This window comes from Corylus avellana, chromosome 7, assembly GCF_965113065.1.
Source record: "Corylus avellana chromosome 7, dhCorAvel1.hap1.2, whole genome shotgun sequence".
Classification (NCBI taxonomy): domain Eukaryota; kingdom Viridiplantae; phylum Streptophyta; class Magnoliopsida; order Fagales; family Betulaceae; genus Corylus; species Corylus avellana.
The window spans coordinates 5,720,576-5,746,171 of record NC_142496.1 but is presented as its reverse complement, the minus strand read 5'-3'; the positions used below and the strand labels follow the sequence as shown (position 1 = coordinate 5,746,171).

The 25,596-nt window shown below is 33.4% G+C and overlaps 1 protein-coding gene across 1 annotated transcript; it reads left to right on the top strand.

Moving 5' to 3' along the window:
• Positions 1-6,600: 6,600 nt before the first annotated feature.
• On the top strand, positions 6,601-11,390 carry EMB3111 (Tetratricopeptide repeat (TPR)-like superfamily protein). Its single transcript, XM_059598249.2, has 2 exons — positions 6,601-7,409; positions 10,036-11,390. The coding sequence occupies exons 1-2, from the start codon at positions 6,641-6,643 to the stop codon at positions 11,037-11,039; spliced, it is 1,773 nt and encodes a 590-aa protein (XP_059454232.2). The 5' UTR covers positions 6,601-6,640; the 3' UTR covers positions 11,040-11,390.
• The last annotated feature ends 14,206 nt before the right edge of the window (positions 11,391-25,596 follow it).

Below are 25,596 nucleotides of genomic sequence, written 5' to 3'. Positions count from 1 at the left end.
CTCCCCAATCAAATAACCTGCTGTATGGCCTTGTAAATTAAATTATTTTGGTTTTTTTCTTGTCCAAGTGTGAGGGGGCCGGAATATATATATATATATATATATATATATATATATATATATATATATGCAGCAATCTGATCAATTTGGTTGGAGATAATATAGTCCCTGTGGTCATTATGATGGAATGACTCTATTCTCGAGTTAGTGTACCCGTGTCCAGTCTAGAATTTGAATGCCATAATTGTTTAATTATATCTTTGTTGGAGAGAGGACCTAGTACTATTCTATGCTATGCTGGAGCCCTACTATTATATTCTATCTCTCTTTCTTTCTATTTTTTTTTTATCACTAGCTAAATTGTTTCATGCATCACTACCACCGTCCCCACCACTCCAAACCCCACAAAATCATTTGAGCTTATTAGTTGTCTAGCAAAACCAATATATATATTAGGGAAAATTTATATTTCTCCCCTCCAATTATCACTCAATTTTGTAAAGAAAACCCTCCCAAGAAAAACCCTTCTTATTCTCTGCCATAGAGGAGGGAAGGTCAGGCACCAGCCCCATCCATATAAGATTGTCACTGCCTCTCTTTTGTTGCTCTTCTTTCTTTTACTTTTAGTTTTAATAGTTTTTTTTTTTTTTATTTTTATTTTTTTTTTTTTGGAGGTTTGGATTTTAGATCTATCACAACCTTTGGTCCACCCACACAAGCTATATATGTTCCCCTCCTCCCTCCTCCCACTACCAGCGCGTGGTTTTCACGCGCTGGCGAGTGGCTTACACGCTTCGGTCCTTCATCGTGTCCTCATTGCCTTTCTCCTTATGCCATATGTTGGAGCTATTGTTCTAGGAATTTATTTGCCGACTTTTTTTTTTTTTTTCTTGTAATTTTCTGTTCTTTGTTTTTCTTTTTCTGACTAGTTTGTTGTGTTGGCCATTTTTTCTTCTTTTGACATATATAGTTTTCCCTTTTCCTTTTGACCACTGATGGTATTGTTTAATTTCCTCAGCTGACTACTGGTGGTCGTGCGGCAAACCCTTTTGGGTTTTGTTCCGTTTACAAAAAATTTCCTTTTATTATAAACTATTTTGACAGTTTCGGTTTGCTTGATGAACCGAGTCATTTATTTGACCCATTCTCAACGGTTCTTAAGAAGACTTTATCGCATTTATTTTTTATTTTCATGTACCCAACATTGAATAGGAAAAAAAAATAAATAAATAAATAAAAAGAGTGGCAATTTGAGATGCTTAGTTTTTTCAAAATATAGTACCAATGAATTGTATGGCTCAGTACATTTGTGCAAAGAGTTACGTACCTTAGGACCTGTTTGGGTGTGCGTTTAACACTTAAAAAGTTATTTTAAAGAAAAAGATTCTCATTTAGTAAAAAAAATTAAAAACACTTTTAAAAGTTCAAAAAACCTAAAAATAGCCAAAACGCACTTTTGACAAAAGTTTAAAAATGAAATTTTTTGTCTAAAAATACATTTTAACTTAAAAAAAATTTATTTCTCAAATTTAATCTCAAAAGATGCTCTTAATCCATTAGCTTCTAAAGCTTTACGGCCTAAAGGAATGTTTAGTCCATGGCAACCCTAGCCTAACTCGTACTTTCAATTTCTAGGCCTCACGAGTCAAGGCTGACTTAAACTTAATTAATAATCTATTTATCAAAATATGATTAAAATGCACTGAATTTAGAGTAGAATTCTTAATAAACTATATATATATATATATATATATATATTGTTTAGATTTTGTCACCTCATCATTCATTAAATGAGCTATAATGAATTAGGAAAAAAAAAAATGAAGAGTTTTAATGTTTCCTAAAAAATGAAAAGAGTTTTAATCTTTCCTAAAAAATGAAAAGAGTTGTATAATTCCATGCAAAGGCTGCAGAGGCGCAGGATATAAATCCTGATGGCTCTCAAACCAATGTATACAGAGCTTGACTGCAGGAGTGATGACGGGCAGCAAGCTGGTGAGTGGCTCCACCCACACTTCTATGCAACTTGGGGCAGCATATCTTGGCCTTGGGCAACTTCTTGCATTTGTGTGGCCTAGAAAGGGAAAACCGGTTCAGAGTAAATTTTCTTCAATTCATTTAAAATAGTATCAAGTATCTATAAATATTTAAAATGTATATTAAACTCTTAACTTTATTAATAGCAGTTTATTAATTACTAAATTTAATGTGTCTTTTAAATGTTTATAGACATTAGACACTGTTTTAAATAGGTTGGAGGATATTTCTTCTGGACCGATTTGGAGGAAATTTCTGTCATTTTCAAAGTGCTTTTTTTTTTTTTTTTTTTTTTGAATTGAATTGAATTGGCAAAGTGCTTATTCTTTTAGGTGCAAGTAAGAGTCACAATTAATTTTTACATCTATTTTCATTTATTGTTTAATTCAATAATAATTTTTATTTTCACGTTAAAAAGTGAGCACTTGAGAGTATTTGTAGCACTCCTCTTGTGTAGCCGATTTCGAGTGCACAACCTAAACTCGTTTCCTTCAATATTGAATCAAAGTAATTCATTTAGAGTACAATTATATACCATATTTTTATCCAATAACTTTTCCACAATGATGGTGTGGCAACCTAAATCAACTATTAGATTTTTTTTTTTTTTTTTTAAAAAAAATTTTAAATAATAAATAAGAGAATCGATCGAAGGGGTTAATTAGGCTTGTCACATCATCATTGTAAAATAATTGTGGGATAGAAATGTGGTATGTAGCATTAGTTATTCATTTAAACACCTAATTTGAGTTAACTAGGCACAACCAAAAGAATAGTTGTAGCATAAACTTCTTTATTAAATTATCAGGTAGATTGGACTTGATATTTGGTACTCACAAAAAGAACTTGATATGGCTATTTTGAGTTATAACATCACTTTTAATATATCAAGTGGAATCCATGTTAGCTTAAGTAGAGACTCCTGGAAATAGGATTTTTTTTTTTTTTTTTTTTTCAATTTAACTTTTGGATATTCATTTTACGTTGTTGAGTAAGCTAGGAATATTATGTATGAAAATTCAAGTGATATTCTTCTCTTATTAGATGATATCAAAAATCACTACTAAAAAAAAAAAAAAGAAGAAGCATTTTCACTTTGTTTTAATTTTATATTGTTTTACTATAACGACGCCTAGTGTTCAAGGGGTAGCTTAATCGGCTGGGGACCATACCTCATGAAGCGGATGTTAATAGTTTGAATCATCTTCCCACTTTTCCCCCTTGTGTGAATATGTTTTTTTTTTTTTTTTTTTTTTTTTAAAAAAAAAAAAAAAAAAAACCTAAACTATGATGTCACGTCGTTTTTTAATACAAGACATCAATTTTCGACGGTTTGTTACAAACGACGAGTAATTATTAAATTCACGTCCATTTTTTTTTTTTAAGAAAAAATGATGACATGAGATATTTAAATTTACATTGTTTTGGTACAAATGATATTAATTTTACACAATTTAACGTCGTTTTTTAAAAATTTGTAGACTTTGGTTATGAGCATCGACAGGAGTAGTTGTAGTACCGATTGTTGTGGGGAGGGAGTTGTGTGCTTTTGCTTCTCAAATGACATCTGACATCTCTATTTATAATTCTAGGATCCTCAGAGAAGTAGGAAATAAAACCATATGGGACTGGAATTTTTGTAGTGTAGGCCAAGGGAGGAAAAAGACCTCCTTTGGCCCACTAGGAAAACTGGCCATGGGAAAAATAAATTCTCCCCATGGGCCTAGGGCTAGGGTTAAAACCCTTTTAACACTACCCCACTCCCACATGTTTTCTTGCATGGGCTTAGGTTTTATTATCAAGCCCAATGTTCATTTTACTCAGCTTAGGCCTTTAGAATTAAATTCATTGAGCCTAAAGCTCATACTTAAGCCTATAGGAATTAAATACCTGAACCCAATGTTCTATTTAATTCCTATAGTTTGTAAGAATTAAATCCGGAGTCTTGAGCTCTTTTTAATTTCCGATTACCCACTTTGATTTGATTGTTTTGGTTCTCGAACATTATTCACACACACAGTATCACAGTTTGTAAAGAAGAATAAGGAAGAAGCAGAAAGTTGACGTAGGAGAAGAAAAGGTGAAGAAGAAAATGGAAGAAGAAGATCGATGGAAGGAAATAGAAAATGTGAAAAGAATGATCAAAGGAACTTTCAGAACATAAATAATTCAGATGTGTTGACAGGTCGACATTAAGTGCGTAAGTGCTAAGATTTAATGGTTGAGATTGAAAGAGATTAACGAACGGCCGGAGATGAATGTTGTTTTCAAATGACATTTCTGGTGTGTTTGGAATTGCAATTTTATATACCAAAAGTACGAATTTAAACCAAATCTCAAAATGTAAATTGTTTGAAACTGCGTTTTCAAAAAGATGTGATTTGAAAACACAAAAAAAAATCTTTACTAAACTCTTTTTTTAAAAGAGAAATGTTATGGAGTAACTCTTTACTAACAAAAACTTATTAAATTAACTAATGGCAACGGGGGAGGCCGCGGCCACCGCCTAAAGGTTGTGGGGGTGGCTGTGGCATCCCCGTTGCCATCGGGGGTCCAACCCAAGGCGCACCAGGTCCTACAGCGAGTGGCCGGCCACCTAATGGGGTTGCCGACCATGCCCCTGCAATTTTAGGGTTCTTATTTATTTAATAAAAAAAAAATTTTAAGGGTTAAAAAAAAAAAAAAAATTGTTTTTTTTTTTGAAAAAAATTGTCAATTCTTTCTGGAATAACTATTCCTCTCATTTTTTTTAGAGGAATAGATATTCTTGTGGATAAGAGATTAGTGATTCCCGCATGATAATTATTCTTAGAAATAGACCCTTACCAAACAAAAAAATAATTATTCCATAAGAATAATAATTTTATTTTGGGGTTTGTTCTACAAACCAAACGAACTCTTAAAGTTAAAACAATGCAATTCATCAAGGTACTCAATGTGAATGTGAGGAGGTGAATTCATGACAAAAAATGGTCCACAAGCACACTTAGGACGTGAGTAAAAACACGAGAAAAGCCACTCAAGTACCAATCGAAAAGACAGATCCGATTCCAAACCACCAAATCAACCTCACACAATAATATCCACAAGATAAAATTATTGAAAAGAAAGCATCTCAACAAACACAACAATAACATGAGCACATAGATTTTGTTACGAAGTAAAAACTCTTTGAATAATTCAAAAATAAAACTACTCTTTGAATAGTCAAACATAAGAGATCACTATTTAAAAAAAAAAATTAAAGTACTTTCATATATATATATATATATATTAGATGGGTAAAAAAGTAATCAAGAATCGGATCTGAACACGGGCCAGGAGGCCCAAAATAGTTGGGCTATTTGGGTGAAGCGAGCTGATGGGTGGAGTCAATACTAGAAACAAGTGTGGGCAAGAACGTTTCCATGTGGGCCAATTTTGATTATATATATATACCCAAAACCAAGAGGGACGCATATTTATTGAATTGATTAATTTTGTATTACAAAATAAGATATTTGTAGAGAGTGCATCATTCTGATAACTGAAAATTGAAAAGCATGGTAATGGATCTAAATTCTAATCAAATGGTCTTGTATGTGAAATAGAACAAGGCCAACTTATTATTTTAGGGGAATTAAGCCCAAGGCCCCAATAACATAAATTCTCAAATAGTAACAATATAATTATTATTATTATTTTTTGGTAAATTTTTCTTAAGGCTCTATTTTTTTTTTTTTTTTAAAAAAAGAAGTTAATAAGTGCTCTTTAATTTAGATTCAATTAATAATTATAGTTAAAAAATAAATAAAGATAAAGAAGTAGAGAAAAATAAAAGGTCACATTAATGTCCCCCCTAAAGTAATAACTAGAACAAAAATGTGCACTCAGTTGCTACCCCGTTATTATTGGTCCAAACCTTGGGTTGTGGATGTGAATTGTATCCTAACTTTCAGGTTGAGGAGGATGAGTATCGGCTGAGAGGTTCTACTCTCAAGGCCAAGAAATAGGCACTATTTATGCATTAGATAGTGTCTGTTTGATACAGATCTGATTTTTTAACCCGATAATTAGTCATAGGTTAGCGAATGCTTTTGTTATGGTTGATTTGGTCTGTTGTTGATGACTGTATCTTTAACTTCGGCTATGATTTACTTCAGAGTTTTTTGTTCTGTTTATAAGAACTTTATGCTTGCGACTTTTATCAATGAATAAGTATGGTATATTCCCTTTAAAAGAAAAAAAAAAAAAAACTAAAACAAAAATGTTGGCTAAGTTGCTAATTAAATTAATATATAAAATATACAGATAGTTGAATCCACTAGGTTCACACCTCATAAAATATGAAAGTCATTAATTCGAATATCTGTCTTTTCTTTTCATCTATTTGTGTGGACATATATATATATATATATATATATATATATATAACTGGATGAATTCTACGTGTAATTGGAAAATAAAATTAAGAGCAAAAATTGAGAAGAATATATTTTTTTTTGTTAAAAAAAGAATTATAGACTAAAAATTATTAGAAAAAGCCTTACGCCTCAAAATCTCTTCAGCCGCCCTCATAATCTATACCCAAGCGAAACATGCACAGTTCATTCCAGTGTTATCCATGCGCAGCACGTATGATTCCCATGGATTTCTCAGAAAGTTTGCTGTCTTCTGGGCTATACATGGCGATCAGCCTTTTTGTTATTGGAAGAGCTCGATTAAACGCTTACATTCCCTTCACCATCATAAACAAAAGAAACCCATTACTTGGTATAGCCAAAAGAGGAAGAAACCTGTAAAATCTGTCGAGAAGCAAGAATCTGACCCGGGTGTGTATATGAGGGACACTGTGGGAAAAATATACAGACTCCTAAAGTATTCCTCTTGGGATTTGGCCAAAGAAGAGCTTGAGAGACTCCCTATAAGATGGGATTCTTATACAGTCAACAAAGTTCTGAAAACCCATCCTCCAATGGAGAAGGCCTGGTTGTTTTTCAACTGGGCTTCAAGGCTAAAAGGGTTCAAGCACGACCAGTTTACTTATACAACAATGGTGGGTATTTTTGGAGAAGCGGGGAGGATTTCGTCGATGAAGTATGTGTTTGAGCAGATGCAGGAGAAGGGGTTGAAGATAGATGCTGTGACTTACACTTCGTTGATGCATTGGCTTTCTAGCTCTGGAGATGTTGATGGGGCAGTGAAGGTGTGGGAAGAAATGAAGGCTAACGGCTGCTATCTCACTGTTGTTTCCTACACTGCCTATATGAAGGTTCTGTTTGATAATAGTAGAGCAAAGGAGGCCACTGATGTTTACAGGGAGATGCTTCAATCTGGGTGTACTCCAAATTGTCACACCTACACTATCTTAATGGAACATCTTGTGGGTTCTGGTGAGTGCAATGCTACTTTGTATGTATATTGCCCTTTAGTTGTTTGTTAAATTGTCTAGGTGGGTGGCTGTTGAAGGTGTGCTTGCTTTACTTGGTAGTTGTAAGGGATATGAGCTTTTGGATTACTATTTTCCAATGATCCTGATATTTCTTCCCTCTGCGTGTTTCTTGTTAAGTAAAACCAACAGTTTCTCTCATGTCCTTGCCAATATGACCTATTAGAAACCATCAAAGAGAGTAGCTCGTTTAGGAGCGACCCATATGTTTATAAAAGCTTAAGCTATCAAGAGGTGGGCCAAGAATGTATGTCAACTTGTCAAGCTCACGGCACATTAATACTCTCCCCTACATGCATGCCCATCCAATAACATTAAACCTGTAGGTCGTGCACATGCAAAGCAGAAGAAATCACCATAAGGGTCCCAAACTGAAGGCCTCTTACTCAAAAAAGGCTATGATACAATGTTAGAAATTAAACTATCAAGATGTGGGTCAGCATTGTAAATCAAATCCACCACATACTAACATGGCCAGTGACTTCTTTGTGACCAAACTTAGGTTTAATTCCGGTGACTTCTTTCATTCCTACCTATCAATTGAAAAATAAAAAGAACAAGAACAAGAAAAATAAAGGAAGAAAATAAAAGATTCATTTTTCCCACTTTAGTCATTTGTAAATTCCATGCTTGTCTCTTTAGAATGAGTCATGCTATATATTGATCTCTTATACTACTCCCTTATCACTGGGCTGATGTAGCAGTGTCAATTAATCCTTGGATTAGTCTTTATAAAAAAAGGGAAAAAATTCAAAGGCTGATGGGCACTGCTACATTAGCCTCGTACGGAAGTGGGATGGGAGATAAGTACTTAGAATTACTCCTTTAGAATTTATTTGTGAAAATGGATTTGCAAGTAGATTCATTTCCCTCGGAACATTACAAAGTTTATTTTATACTAAGAACTTTATGATATTGATTTCTACTGTGATAAAGTGCAATTATGTGTCTGGTTGGCAATATGATTTAGTCATATGTTATGCATCAAAAACTATTTTAGTCATATGACAAATTTACAGTCTAGTGAAGCTAATTAGCTTTGAGGACACTGCCTATAATTGACATTGCTTCCTACTGGACGCCCATTGGTATGTTAATCCTACCATCGTTGTCTAGGACCAATAGAAGATACTATGAATGTATAACTCTGAATATAGGGCCTCTTGATTCACATGATATTTGACAATCTCAGATCCCTGTTTGCGTTCTATAGGAAGTCTTTTTGCAGAAACGTTTTAGCCAAGTGACAATTTTACAAATGACAATCTTGTTTTTCTGCTATGAAGCTGATGAAACTTGCTATTTGTTAATGATCATGAAGCATTATCCATAAAATAGGAAAAAAAAAATTGTTCCTCTCTGCTATTTGCCAATAGATCCAATTGTTGAAGCCTATTAAAACTCTCCTTGTGTTTAATAGCTGACACAAAAACTAGGTAGGCACCATTTTATTAGGCCTTTCTGAGGATGAGATGCTAAGTAGTGTAATTGACATATTCTATGAATATTTCCGTAAATATAACGTTATGAGAATACTCATGTAACTTTAATGACATACATTGCTAAAAAATCTAAAATATGCACCCCTCTTATTCATTTATTTATTTAGTTTCTAGGAATGACATACCCAGTTAGTGCAAGAAGTTGCTATCTAGTAAACTGATGGCCTTTCAGGACAGAGCAATCAACTTATACTCATTATGCTTCCATTGCAGCTGCATTGACATGTTATCATTGTCTTTGTCATATTTTCTTTCACTTAAATGATCTTCTAGTTTCTCATTTCTAATGGACAATGGGAACATAATGGACATTCTGTTTTCGATATCTTAAATGGAGGCACCTTGTGTACTTGAAATGCTTATCTCAGTGTTTCCTAGTCTATGTTATATACAGTATGTGCTGCTACCCCCTATTTTTACTGATAGGAGTTGAATACTTGCTTACTGTGCTGCATAGCTGCGGATGATTTTATAGAATACTCGGTTACTTTTTGACATCTGATTTATTGAAACCAGATATGCTCTTTTATTGTTTTGGCATGCATGGTGTAGTATGCTAAAATCCAGCCACTAGGCATCAATTCTCTCAAGGGCTTCTTCAATGAATCCGTCAGTCAATCATATCTTCTTACATTCTGCTTAAAATGGCCCGAGCATTGTAGTTAGTTTTGGTCATATTTTTCATCTTGCCATGATTATTCTATGTTTTGTATGTGATTAAGTAGTTTTCAACACCTTTATTCACAAGGCTATAGTCGATTCTGTCAATATTTGTCCTTATGAGTTAATTCTGAACTCTTTAGTTCTTAAAGATTCATAATAATATGAAAGTGATCTTTGATGGAATCAAGGTTAGATATTTTCTTTGCTTAGCACTTCTGAATGCTACTATTTATCAATTACCTGTATTGGGGTCATGCGGGAATAATATTTTTGTTTTATTCTCTTTTCCCTTGCAAAACTTTCTATAGCTTCGACAAGAAGCATCAGATACAAACACAAAAAACCTTTCTGATTTTAACCCAAAAAATGCTGGAGATAATTATTCTTTTCTGTAGTGGTTTTCAGGAAAATATAAAGAAGCCCTTGAGATGTTTTGCAAAATGCAAGAAGCTGGGACACAACCTGATAAGGCTGCATGCAATATATTGGTGGAGAAATGTTCCATTGCTGGGGAGACAAAGGCTTTAACACTAATCCTTCAGTATATGAAAGAAAGCCGCCTTGTTCTTCGTTACCCTGTATTTCTGAAAGCTCTGAAAGCCTTAAAAATTGCTGGGGAGAGTAGCGCCCTCCTCATGCAAGTGAATCCTCATTTTTCAACAGAATGTGTCAGCGAGGAGGCTGGTGACCTGAGACCAACCGGTGCTGATGTTCCCTTTAGCATAGACAGAGGACTTCTACTGATTTTTTTGAAAAAACGAAATCTTGTCGCCGTTGACCGCCTACTTACTGGGATAATTGATAAGAATATAAGACTGGATTCTGCAATTATCTCAATCATTGTTGAGGCAAATTGTGATCGTTGCAGACGCAGTGGTGCTTTATTGGCCTTCAAGTATAGTGTAAGAATGGGCATAACTATTGAGAGAAATGCATATCTTTCCTTGATAGGCATTTTAATGAGATCAAATTCATTTTCAAAGGTAGTGGAGATTGTTGAGGCCATGATTAGGACTGGACAATCTCTTGGAACGTATCAAAGCACACTTCTAATCTATAGGCTTGGTTGCTCTAGAAGGGGTGTTTACGCTGCAAAAATTTTTGATCTTTTGCCTGATGATCAGAAGAACACAGCCACTTTCACTGCTTTGATTGGTGTTTATTTCACAGTTGGCAACTCTGACAAAGGACTTCAAATTTTCCAAACTATGCTAGAGAAAGGAATTTATCCCACATTAGGAACTTACAATGTGCTATTAGCTGGTCTTGAAAATAGTGGTAGAATTTCTGAAGCAGAGGTATATAGGAAGGAAAAGAAGAGCCTGGAGTTACACAGTCATTCTCGAGTAACCATCTCCTTGGAGGAAAAGATCTGTGACCTTCTATTTGCTGGGGAAGTGGTATCTTGACACTGATTTTGGACCATGGTATTCGCCATATTTGAAGGCTTGCTGAGAAAAATTTGTTGTTATAATATTACTTGAGTATATGCCAGTCTGGGAAGATTTCAACCAATGCTGTCAACATCACCAAATGTAAAGGATTTAGGGCAGGATGCATCTATTAGTCCATTGCTCCAAATGCAGGAAGAGATGATGCCACTGAGGTAAAGTTCTCATATCTGCCTGGTTGGATAAACATGGGAGCGGCAGAAGCAAGGAACTCGAACCTTGGTCCAATTAATTGTCTTGCTGCTCAGCTTTACAGGATTTTCATGAGTCAAAGTTTCATAATAGATACAATAGAATAAATTTGATTTAGCTTTGTATTAATTAGTCAGGGAATGTTAATGTTATGCTAGGTATTTTCCTGGTCTTAATTAGATATTATTTTCCAAAAAAGCAAAAAAGAAACCGGTTCCTTATTTCTTTCACTCGGTTTTTAGAAATAATATTCACCTAAAACAAGAAAAACAGGAGGTGAACACCTAGCATGTATATATATATATATATATGAAACCACGTTTTTTATTTTTATTTTTTTTAAAGCAGTTAGTGGTTATTAACCTTAATAACTGCTAACAGTTTAAGTGGTTAGTAGATTATACTAACCGCCTTTTCATCTCTATTCACATGAGTCATCAAATCTAATGGTTGATCCATTGAATGGTTGAAAGATAAATGGTCGTGTATGAATCAAAATTTAAGGAGTTGAATGTGAAACATTTTTGAAAATGGACACGTGTCATTTTTATAGACTAGGTTGAAAGAAGTCCATCCAACCCAGTTTAAAAAAAAAATTTAAATAAAATAAACTCTATCCAAAACAAAAATGGTACGTCAGTTAATATGCAGTTCAAAAACTTAATGGAAATTCACGTGGAGAATGGAGTGACACATGGTCATATGCTTATTAAAAATTTAAAAACTAAAAATTTAATAAATCAAAAATATTTGAAAAAAAAAACATTAAAAAATTAAAGAAGAAAATGAGAAAAAAAAAAAAAAAATTGTCTGTTTTTTGTTCATCTTACCTCTCTCCCCTCTGTTTCTCAAGTAACCCATTTCATTTTTGGTTTGCATCATCTAACGACCCAAGCAACAATCTTTTTCCAAAAAACTCAAAAAATTCAGAGACTCACATGGGGAACTGAGAGAGATAGAGTCCATGGAAGAGAGAAACTAATTATCACTTCAATTTTCTTTTTCTTGCTTCCAATTGCTGTGTAGAGAGAGAGGACGAGAGAGCAAGAGAAAATTTCAAGATAGAGAGAGAAAGAGAGACAAAATAGGTATTTTGTTGTTGTTGTTGTTGTTGTTGTTGTTTTGGGAAGAAAAGGAAATTTTCTGAGAGCAATTTTCTCTATGGAACCCACATCCGCATTACCCTCTCGATCCTCTGCCACTACTACCCTCTGGTTTCTCAATATCTGCTTTATGTTTTCTCATGGCCCAAATTAATTTATTTTATTTTTTAATTTTAATCTGTATAGAGACATGTGTCAGCCTTTTAAGATAGTTGACATGAATTTTCGTTAATTTTTGGACGAAAGTTTGACGGAAGTATTATCTATATTTTTAGCTATTTTCGAGGTAAAAATTAGTATATAAAGTGGTAACGATGGAACACCATGATGATACCACACAGAGGCACAGAAATAGTACCAGCATGAGGCCTTGCGGAAGGGATAAAATTCTTAACATGTTTCAAAAATTAAAAAAGAATTTTCAACTCTCTATTCCCAAACATGTATGAAGTAAAAATGCAAACAGAAGACTAATAGTGGTATTATATATATATATATATATGCACAAAACTGAAACAATGAGAGAACCATATTATGATAGTTTGACTAAGAATGCAGGCAGTGTACTGTAGTAACCCTCCAAAATGACAGATTGATAATAAAAAAAATCTAAAACAAACTAGACAAGCTGTCATCAGTAGGCATCCACCGAAACAACGAACTCCAAAACAAGTGCTTAATCCTACAAAGGGGCAGCTCATCTCCCTAAAACAAGTGCTTAATCCTACAAAATATAGACCTAAGAGTATTCTCAGCAACTCCCTCGTCATTTTCCCTATATTTAAGAATCTAAATTACTTTTTACTTCCCTATGTCAAAATATACCACAATAGCTTCCCTTAATCATTCTCTATATCATTAAAATAATATTTTTTACTTTTTACTTTTTATTTTTTTATTTTTTCTTGAAACTCTTTTCTTCTCAAGCTGAGCTGTAGTTGCAGACCCACAAACGACAATGCAGAGATTATCTTAAAAAACCATGACTTTCTTCAATAAGCACCCTCACTTCCTCCTTTCCTCCAAATCAAATCAGCCCTTCAACCTCCTTCACGCGGCATCACACTCCACACACCATGAAATTCCCCAATCCCATTCCTCACTCTCAAATGGGTCTTCCCCAAACCCCACCACAATTCAATCCAAGCCGTAGAAGACCCACCGGCTAGAGCAACTGCAATCATCTATCAGACGTTGTAAGAATTGGGTTTGGGCTAGTTCATCTTCAAAATCACCCAAACGATTAGACCCACAAACAGAGCCACGACGAGTTTGCCGCCGATGTCGAAAAGGTATATAGAATCTTAAAGAAATTCCACTCGAGGGTTCCCAAATTGGAGCTCGCTTTGCTAGAATCCGGTGTTGTTATGCGTTCGGGTTTAGCCGAGCGCGTATCTAATGAGGCGGTTTGCCTCGGCCATGAATGGTTAAGAAAGCTATTGAAGTATTGAAAATCTAGGTTTGCAGGGTTGTTTTTGGTTGTAGGGTTGTTTCTGTGTCAGCCGTTTGGTGAAGTACGAGAGAGAGAAACAGAGGCGAGAGAGAGACGTGCGGGAAAAGATGTGAGAGGAGAGAGTTTTTTTTTCTTTTTCAATTTAATAAGCATCTGGATCGCTACAGTAGAATTGGGTTATACTGTAGCAGCTGATGGTTTGAGGAAGCATATAGAGAATCTATTGTAGGTGAATTTTTGCAATTTTTTAAACATATTTCTTATACATAGGAAACAGACTCCCTATAAGGGAGTCTGCTAGGAATGCTCTAAGGAAACAAAATATATGCCAAGGACCCAAGACATATAGAAATACAGGCTGTCCGGATCTTTCAATATATGCCCATTTGACTAAAAGTGACATATGTGGCATACTAAGCTTTGATATTGATGACCAGAAAGCACTACCAAGACATCCAAAACATGGCATTATACCAAATCTCAGGCTCTTAGCATTCAATATCTAAAAGGGATATAGACAATTGAGTCATTACTGAAGATGCGTTTCTTAGCAAACACGGAAGAGTTTCTTGTTTACTCAATTGAACATGTCCTCTACAAAGAAGACATGTAAGAATATGTAAACGATCATTTGATCATATCATGATTGATCGAACGAATGCACTAGGACCAATCGGATGTCTGATCGAACAATATTCAATTTCAATTGTTTCAATTATCTGATCCTATCAAGATCAATCAGATGTCTGATAGAACATCAGTGTCTACTTTGAGTTGACGCTACAAGACTATTAACGTCTACTCAAAGGGGATGCTAATGATAGGTGAACACTAATAGTCTTCTAGTTTTATTTTTTTAATTTTCTACAAGACTATTAGTGTCCACTATGGGTGGACGCTATTGATCTTATATTGTTTTTTTATTTTTATTTTTTATTTTTCTACATGACTATTAGTGTCCACTCAAAGTGAACGCTATTGATCTTCTATTGTTTTTATTTTATTTATTTTTCTACATGACTATTAGTGTCCACTCATAGTAGACGCTATTGATTTTTTTATTTTTATTTTTTATATTTGTACAAGACTATTAGAAGTGGACGCTGATGGTTGCATTATTAGCATTGACAGTGATTTTATCGCCCCTAATTGTTTTCCCGCCTCTGATATAATTCTCGCCCGTATATTAGCGTTGACATATTAGTGTTCATAGAAGAGTAGACGCTAATACTGAGCATTATGGGTGACCATGCTAATGATCACCTATTAGCGTCCACTTTCAAAAGTGGACACGCGTTGATAGTTGCTCATTTGCGTCCACTTTGCAGTGGACACTAATGAGGTCGCCCCTGATCATGAGTAGATTTCTTGTAGTATACCCTCTAGTTTCTCAATATCTGCTTTATATTTTCTCCTAGCCCAAATTAATTTAATTTTTCATTTTTTATTTTTAATTGGTATAGAGACATGTGTCGGCTTTTTAAGATGGTTGATGTGAATTTTCATCAATTTTTGGGCGAAAGTTTGACGGAAGTATCATCTCTGTTTTTAGCTATTTTCGAGATACAATCTTTGATACAAAATGAAACCACATGAGACAAAAAAAGTATTTAACCCAAAAAAAGAAGATCTATTGTGGTAGATGTTTATAATTAAATTTTAATTTTGAAATAATTAAGCTATCTTTAGATCACTCTATATATCTTAATTTGAACGGTTCTCACGTTTCTAATTATGTAGATGGGTGTGTATGTATAAATATGTGCATGCATGGTGTGGAATTTACAAATAGAATAAATAAGTTAAATAGAAAAAGAATCGAGTCAATCAATGGAAGGTGTAATGAGGAGTGTGTTGAAGTTTGTGGTGCTGGTGATGATGACACTGGCGGCTCTCACGTCGGTAACCTCACAACCGATTGGACCTGGGTGTTGCCCGCTATACCCGCTCTGCTGCTACGCCTCCAAAGTCGATAGCAATAACCACATCGGAGGAGTAAAAGCTTCAAAACCTTAACTTCTTTATGTTTATCTCTAGAATGCTCATCAATGAAGGTTTTCAGCCTCATATGAGTCATATTGATGATGTATGTATAAAGTAATAAAGGGTTTCCAGCATCATATTGCTCATGTATGAAGCCTTTCGCTTTTCGGCGTCAGATTGCTGATGTATTAATTAATAAAGGTTTTAATGTATTAATTAATAAAGGTTTTCAGCATCATATTGCTGATGAATATAATTTCGTTTATTCTCTCTCTCTCTCTCTCTCTAGATCTCATACCAGAATGTTTGATATGAAATCTCTTTTATATGGCAGTTTCTCCAATATTTTTTGCCATGGTTTATGTTGGTGCACAGATCACTCACAGTAACTTCGAAGTTGCATTCCAAGGAGGGCCACCCATTTTTGGTGTTTTTACTTTTTTAATAATAATAATAATAATTTTTTTTTTCAAATGGTTATTTTTTTTAAAAAAATTTAATGGTATAAAGGGAAGAAAAATGAAAAAGTGGCTAATTTGACACGATGTGGTAGTATGGGAGGTCCTAATGTTAGTTTTTAAAGTTTGGAAATGTAAGTGCATCATGGATGATAATTCAAAAGAGTTAAAGTGTATTTTTCCCAAAAGAATGCAAAGGTGGCCGGGAATGTTGTTGCTGTATTTTTTAGTTGTATATATAAATGCAAACTGGACAACATTGCAATTGGGTTAAAGTTGATACTTTGTGCCATAGGTGATGGATGTTGAGAAAATTACATGCAGTTAGAACTAACCCTTTAAACTGACTTGCAATGGGATGATACACAAGAGCTTATATACACACGGTTAAACTTATACTTAAGACATGTGGGTTTAAGTATACACTTAGATTGTAACATATCATTACGATTCGCAGGGCGACCCATGGCCACTCTATCAATACAGACCCAATAATAGCCATTTTCTCATTTGACGACTCCACTTACCTATCAATATTCAATGGCTTAATACCATGCTTATACATAGTACCAATTAGACATTTTAATTCAGCCTATAGGTCATCCGGCCCCTTCGTGACTCGACCACACAGTTGTAACTTATTCGATCCCATACTTGACAAGATACATCTGATCTCATACTTAACGTGGTGGTTGGCTCTGATACCAAATTATTCAAACCTTGGGTAGAACTTATCCTTAAAAACTGGATTGCAAAGAGAGGGTGTCTAATAACTTATATATACACGATTAAGCTTGTACTTAAGCCATATGTAATTAATTATTTATTTTTTGACATATCCACACAAGGGAATGGAGAAAGGGGATTCGAACTAGTGACCACATATGGTTTCCAAATAGTAGCTCAATCCGTTTCATGAGGCATGGTCTACAGCTGATTGAGCTACTACTTGAAAACCATATGTTATACTTAATATCATAACAAGAGGCATCATTCTTTTTCTGCCATATATGATGTATTTTTGTCGGAGGAAGAAATGCAACATCTTAACGGAGAAACTAACTCCAAGATGGCAACCTTTAGTTTGCTCTCCAGTGTGGTTTGCTTGTCGGTGTGGCAAGTTTTCACTTATGGCATCTGATGAAGGCATACTTTGAGAGAAATATGCTCACTCTAATTTGCTTGGCTTATAAATTTTGCACTTATTTTGTCTTCTAAGTCGTTAGTTCATAATTAGTTGTATGATCATATTTTGTATTTTGTATTTTTTTTTCGTGGGTAATTAGATATTATCACCAAGATACCTTCCAAACTATTATAAGAATATTTAAATGAAATGGAAAAAAATTTAAAGAGTTGAATGTCAGATATTTTTGAAAAACAATTATCTAAAATAGTATAAGTGAATTTTCTAACTAAAATCTAGCTAAACCTGTATTTATAGTCGGAAAATGATAAATGCACAACTTAAACTCAATTTTGGCCTAACTTTTCTCTTAAATTTAATAAATAAACTGCCTGTGGAGGAGAGAGAGAGCCTTAAACTAGAGAGAGAGAAATTTAGTTTAGAAGTTAGGCTAAAGTTTGATTTAAGTTGTAACTGTATCACACCTTTTTATAGTATGTAGTCTGTACAATTTAAGAGACTGGTTGTATACAACACATTTGTGAAATTCTAAACTTAATATTTTATGTACAAAAACTATCTTAATTAACGTGTGACATGGTCATCGTCAGTTGTTATTGATTGGCTCTTATACACCAAAATTTAAATTAGAAAAAAAAAAAAAAATTCTGATAGATCTTGACAGTCAAATTCTAATTTTGAAATAAACCATCTTTAGCTAGATCAGTTTATCATTCAATGGTTCTCACGTTTCAGCTGGCCATCCTAATCAATTATGTATATGGGTGTGTACGTATAAATATGTGCTGTTTAATTTACTATTGGAAACATTAAAAAGAAAGAAAAAAAAATTGATTTAATGGACGGTCGAATGAGGATTGTTTTGAAGTTTGCCGTGATGGTGCTCGTGATGCTGGCGGTGGTCATGTCGGGAACCTCCGCATGGACCGCTCCTCCTTGTTGCAAGGTCGTCCCAAGATGCTGCATTCCCCCCGGCATCAACCATGCTGGAGGAGTACTACCTTAAGTTTATGGTTTCAGGGACATCCATTTCTAGATTTGAAACTATTTATAAGAGTAATGTTGATGTGATAATTTCAATCAATTTTTAAATGAGTTATCGTTAAGAAAATAAAAAAAATTCTAACTGTTAGGCCTCGTTTGGTTCGCGAATTGTCTAGTCCATTGAAAAAGGACTAGCTACCACTGAGAATAGAAGAGTGTGGAATAGATTAGCTAATCCTATTCCTTTGTTTGGTTGTAACGCTGGAATAGACTAACTAATCATATTCCTTCGTTTGGTACAATGCAATATGTTGGTGAATGGAATCGTATTGTGATCTTATTTCCTAAAATACCCATATAATATAAATACAATTTATACTATTAAGGACCTTTTTAAAAAAAAACATAAACAACTATACTATAATTTTTTTTTTTTTTTTTTTTTTTAAATTATGTCATGTATGTGGGCTTTTTATTTTTTATTTATATAAAAAAAATCACATAATCATCATATCAAATCTGGGTCCAAACTTTACTAAAAGATAAAATCTAACAATAATAAAAAATTAAAAAAAACAGAGAGAAAGAGAATCAGAATCAAAGAGAAACGTTATAGAGAATCAAAATAATTTTTTTTTTTTTTAAAAAAATGAGAAACGGTACAGAGAAAGAGAGACGGAGAAACATAATCAAGAAAAATAAACGGTATAAAATTTTTTTTAAAGAAAAAACAGAGAGACGAAGAAACAGAATCAAAGAAACGTTGCAGAGAATAAAAAAATAATAATAATAATAAAAAAAAACTGAGAGAGAAGAAAAAAAAAACTGAGACTCACTTTGAGAGATGGAGATCGTGAGAACCTTGTGGGTGTGAGAAGGATAGGGTTTCTTTGGGCAATTTTACACATTAATTTTAATCCCACAGTAATGGATTAGCTAAGCCACTCATTTTTTAGTGGCTTAGCTAACCCTGTGTGTATGAGATTAGTAGTCCTATGGGAATAGACTATTCTCAGGAATAGAGTGTTACCAAACAAAGGACTAGTTATACCTAGTGTTAGCTAGTCCAATCCAAGGGTCTAATTCGTGAACGAAACGGAGCCTTAGTTGGGACTGCTACATTTTTACTATGAGATAATTATAAGATAAAAATGTAGTATATAACATTTCTTACTTATATTACCTCCCTAGATCATTAAATAAAGGTTTTCAGCATCATATTACTTATCTATAATTTCGTTTATTGGCTCTCTCTCTCTCTCTCTCTCTCTCTCTCTCTCACGTGTGTTTGTGATAATATATATATATATATATATATATATATATATATATATATATGTATATATATAATTTCTCGATATCTTTTCTTCTTAAGCTCTTTTTTATTTTTTTCAATTGAGAAGTCCTCTCAAATACCAAAATATTTCAATCACTGATCAAGATAGAATTTGGTATCAAATCTCTTCTATGTGGATAAGAAAAGATTAATAAAACTATGTAGCTTCTCCAATATTTTTCGCCAAGCTGGCTCACATGCATTAGACAGAAAATCATAGAAAAGCATAGAAAAGTAGAAAAAAATTACGTAAGTAATAGTAACAAATATGAATAATATGTCACCCTTCCGGTGAAATTTCGAAAATTTGATCTAGAAAATTCTTTAATCTTATCAAAGTTCAATAACATAAACAACAAACCAAATGCCATACATTGCGATGCCCTTATTAGCTATTATAAGAATTTTGATCTTTAGCGGCAACAAAAAGTCGTTGCTAAAAATCCAAAAGTCATCGCTAATGGCTTTTAGCGACAACTGATTGTCTAAGATGTTTCAATGAAAAAAATTATAGTGATGACATTGATAATATTAGAAGTTGTCTCAGACAACATAAGAGCCTAAACCGACCTGTTTGCATCTCATGCTCCAAATTGAATTGTTTTTATATCATTACCTTTTAGGACGTGTTTGAAATTACATTTAAGAAATAGAACTTTTAAGTAAAAAAATGATTTTTGGCGAAGCTTTTGCCAAATGTGCAGTTTGGCTATTTTTTAGGTTTTTCGACATTCAAAAGCACTTTCAAATTTTTTTTTACCAAACGAGTTTTTTTTTTTTCAAACGAGCTTTTAGGGTGTTAAATGCACTTTTGAAGCCTCAAACGCAAACCCAAACAAGTCCTTATAATGACTCGTAAGCCTCAAACGCAAACGCAAACCCAGACATGTGTCAGCTTTTTAAGATGGTTGATGTGAATTTTCATCAATTTTTAGACGAAAGTTTGACGGAAGTTTCATCTCTATTTTTATCTATTTTCGAGATAGAATCTTTGATACAAAATGAAACCACATGGGACAAAAAAAGTATTTAACCCGAAAAAAGAGTATCTATAGATCACTCTATATATCTTAATTTGAACGGTTCTCACGTTTCTAATTATGTAGATGGGTGTGTATGTATAAATATGTGCATGCATGGTGTGGAATTTACAAATAGAATAAATAAGTTAAATAGAAAAAGAATCGAGTCAATCAATAGAAGGTGTAATGAGGAGTGTGTTGAAGTTTGTGGTGCTGGTGCTGATGACACTGGCTGCTCTCACGTCGGTAACCTCACAATCGCTTGAACCTGAGTGTTGCCCGCTGGACCCATTCTGCTGCTACGCCTCCAAACTCAATAGCAAGAACCACATCGGAGGAGTAAAAGCTTCAAAACCTTAACTTCTTTATGTTTATCTCCAGAATGCTCATCAATGAAGGTTTTCAGCCTCATATGAGTCATATTGATGATGTATGTATAAACTAATAAAGGGTTTCCAGCATCATATTGCTCATGTATAAAGCCTTTCGCATTTCGGCGTCAGATTGCAGATGTATTAATTAATAAAGGTTTTCAGCATCATATTGCTAATGAATATAATTTCGTTTATTCCCTCTCTCTCTCTCTCTCTCTCTCTAGATCTCATACCAAAATGTTTGATATGAAATCTCTTTTATATGGTAATTTCTCCAATATTTTTTGCCATGGTTTATGTTGGCGCACAGATCACTCACATAACTTCGAAGTTGTATTCCAAGAAGGGCCACCCATTTTTCGTGTTTTTACTTTTTTAATAATAATTTTTTATTTTTTCAAATGGTTATTTTTTTAAAAAAAATTAAGGGTATTTTGGGAATAAAAATGAAAAAAATGTCTAATTTGACACGATGTGGTAGTATGGGAGGTCCTAATGTCAGTTTTTAAAGTTTGAAAATGTAAGTGCAAAATAGGTAATAGTTCATGGGGTTAAAGTGTATTTTTTCCAAAAGAATGTAAAGTTGGGAATGTTGTTGCTTATTTTTTAGTTGTATATATAGATGCAAACTGGACAACATTGCAATTGGGTTAAAGTTGATACTTTGTGCCATAGGTGATGGATGTTGAGAAAATTACTTGCAGTTAGAACTAACCCTTGAAACTGACTTGCAAGTTATATACACACGGTTAAACTTGTACGAAAGCCATGTGGGCTTAAGTATACACTTAGATTGTAACATATCACTATGCTTCGCAGGGCGACCCAAGGCCACTCTATCAATACTGACTCGATAGTAGCCATTTTCTCATTTGATGACTTCACTCACCTATCAGTATTCAATGGCTTAATACCATACTTATACATAATACCAATTAGACATTTTAATTCAGCCTATAGGTTGTCCGGCCCCTTCGTGACTCGACCACATAGTTGTAACTTATTCGATCCCATACTCGACGAAATGCATCGATCTAACCTCATACTTAACATGGTGACTGGCTCTGATATCAAATGATGCAAACCTTGGGTACGTAGAACTTATCCTTAAAAACTGGATTGCAAAGAAAGTGTGTCTAATAACTTATATACACACGGTTAAGCTTGTAATTAAGCCGTATGTGATTATTTATTTATTTATTTTTTGACATATCTACACAAGGGAAGGGGAATGGAGATTCGAACTAGTGACCATCGCTTCATCAGGTATGGTCTACAGTCGATTGAGCTACCACTTAAGGACCATATATGATACTTAAGATCATAATTACAAGAGGCATCATTCTTTTTTTGCCATATATGATGTATTTTTGTGCTTAGGTGATCTAGGGAGGAAGAAATGCAACATCTTAACAGGGAAACTAACTCCAAGATGGCAACCTTTAGTTTGCTCTCCAGTGTGGTTTGCTTCTCGGTGTGGCCAGTTTTCACTTATGGCATCTGATGAAGACATACTTTGAGAGAAATTTGCTCACTCTAATTTGCTTGGCCTATAAATTTCGCACTTATTTTGTCTTCTAAGTCGTTAGTTAATAATTAGTTGTATGATCATATTTTGTATTTTGTAATTTTTTTTTTTTTTTGTGGGTAATTAGATATTAGGGTAAAGTCCATTTAACCCCCCTCAAACTACCACCACAATGGCAATCTACCCCCCAAACTACCAAAACAATGACAATATACCCACAATTTTAACAAAATGACAAATTACCCTTGCTAAAATAAAAAAAAAAAATACTAAATTTTAATTGTTTTTTTTCAAAATTTTAAGAGTATTTTTGTTTTATTGAAAATTTCATAGGGGTAATTTCGTCATTTTGCTAGGGGTACATTGTCAATGTTTTGGTAGTTTGAGGGGTAAATTGTCCTAATTAATAGTTTGAGGGTAAATTGTCATTGTGGTGGTAGTTTGAGGAGGTTAAATAGATTTTACCTTAGATATTATCACCAAGATACATTCCAAACTATTATAAGAATAAAAAAGAATATTTAAATGAAATAGAAAAAAATTTAAAGAGTTGAATGCCAGATATTTTTGAAAGACAATTATCTAAAATAGTAGAAGTGAATTTTCTAACTAAAATTTAGCTAAACCTGTATTTATATTTTATAGTCTGTAGTCCGTACACTTGAAGAGACCGGTTGTACAACACATTTGTGAAATTCTAAACTTAATATTTTATGTACAAAACTATCTTAACGTGTGACATGGTCATCGTCAGTTGTTATTGATTGGCTCTTGTACACCAAAATTTACAATCAAATTCTAATTTTGAAATAAACCATCTTTAGCTAGATCAGTTTATCATTGAATGGTTCTCACGTTTCAGCTGGCCATCCTAATTAATTATGTATATGGGTGTACGTGTACGTACGTATAAATATGTGCTGTTTAATTTACTATTGGAAACATTAAAAAGAAAACCAAAAAAAAAAAAAAAGATTTCACGGAGGGTCGAATGAGGATTGTTTTGAAGTTTGCCGTGATGGTGCTCGTGATGCTGGCGGCAGTCATGTTGGGAACCTCCGCATGGACCGCTCCTCCATGTTGCAAGGTCGTCCCAAGATGCTGCATTCCCCCCGGCATCAACCATGTCGGAGGAGTACTGCCTTAAGTGTATGGTTTCAGCGACATCCATTTCTGGATTTGAAACTAATTATAAGAGTAATGTTGATGTGATAATTTCAATCAATTTTTAAATGAGTTATCATTAAGAAAAAAAAAAAAAAAAAATTCTGATTGTTAGTTGAGGCTGCTACATTTATACTATGAGACAATTATAGGATAAAAATGTAGTATATAGCATTTCTCACTTATATTACATCCCTATGTTCATTAAATAAAGGTTTTCAGCATCATGTTACTTATCTATAATTTTTTTTTTTTATTGGCTCTCTCTCTCTCTCACGTGTGTTTGTGATATATATATATAATTTCTCTATATCTTTTCTTCTTAAGCTTTTTTTTTTTTTTTTCAATTGAGAAGTCCTCTCAAAATACCAAAATATTTCAATCACTAATCAAGATAGTATTTGGCATCAAATCTCTTCTATGTGGATAAGAAAAGATTAATGAAACTATGTAGCTTCTCCAATATTTTTCGCCAAGGCTCACATGCATTAGACAGAAAATCATAGAAAAGCATGGAAAAGTAGAAAAAATTACGTAAGTAATAGTAACAAATATGAATAATATGTCACCTTTCCAGTTAAATTTCGAAAATTTGACCTAGAAAATTCTTTAATCTTATCAAAGTTCAATAACATAATTAATAACAAACCAAATGCCATACATTGTGATGCCCTTATTAGTTATTATAAGAATTTTGATCTTTAGTAGCAACGAAAAGTTGTTGCTAAAAATTCAGAAGTCATCGCTAATGGCTTTATGTGACAACCGATTGTCCCAGATGTTTCAATGAAAAAATTTATTAGCGATGACATTGATAATATTAGAAGTTGTCTCAGACAGCAGAAGGGCCTAAACCGGCCTGTTTGCATCTCATGCTCCAAATTGAATTGTTTTTATATTATTACCTTTTAGGGTATGTTTGGAATTACGTTTAAGAAATGAAACTTTTAAGTAAAAAAAAGGATTTTTGGCAAAAGCTTTATTTTTAAGCTTTTGCCAAATGTGTGGTTTGACTATTTTTTAGGTTTTTCGACATTCAAAAGCACTTTTAAATTTTTTAACCAAATGAGTTTTTTTTTTTTTTTTTTTTTTTTTTTTTTTTTTTTTTCAAACGAGCATTTAGGGTGTTAAATGCACTTTTGAAGCTTCAAACGCAAATCCAAACAGGTCCTTATAATGACTTGTAATCAGTTGTTCATTTTGGTCAGGACACAAATTTCCTTCAACTTACTCTAATAAGTGACAAGTGTCATTTAACATTTTTGAGTTTCTAAAAAATTAATCTTTGAGTTCCCAGATTAGTAGAATTACAATAAATGACTGTTAAAATATTAAAGAAAATATCTGAGGGATGACACTTGTCACTTATTAAAATAGGTTGAAGAAAATTATTTCTAAACCAATTTGAAGAAAATTTCTATCCTTCCAGTAATTGAATTGTTTTTATTCCTATGCGTGGCCTTTGATGGCTCCAACAAATGTTCCCACTACAGCCCCTCCTACAAAACCGAAAGGCCTTTGATTTTCAATCATAAACACATAAAATACAGACTATTTTCTATAAATTAATTTTGGAAGGATAGCATTGGATGTAGTATTTTGACCATTTAACACTATTTATTCATCTAGGCATACAACATAATGTCAATATATATATATATATATATATATATATTAATTATGCATATATCTTATAGGGGAATTATGGTGTTAATTAGTGTAAAATTCTGTGATCTTCTAATTAAATGGAAATATTAAAATATGCTTATGC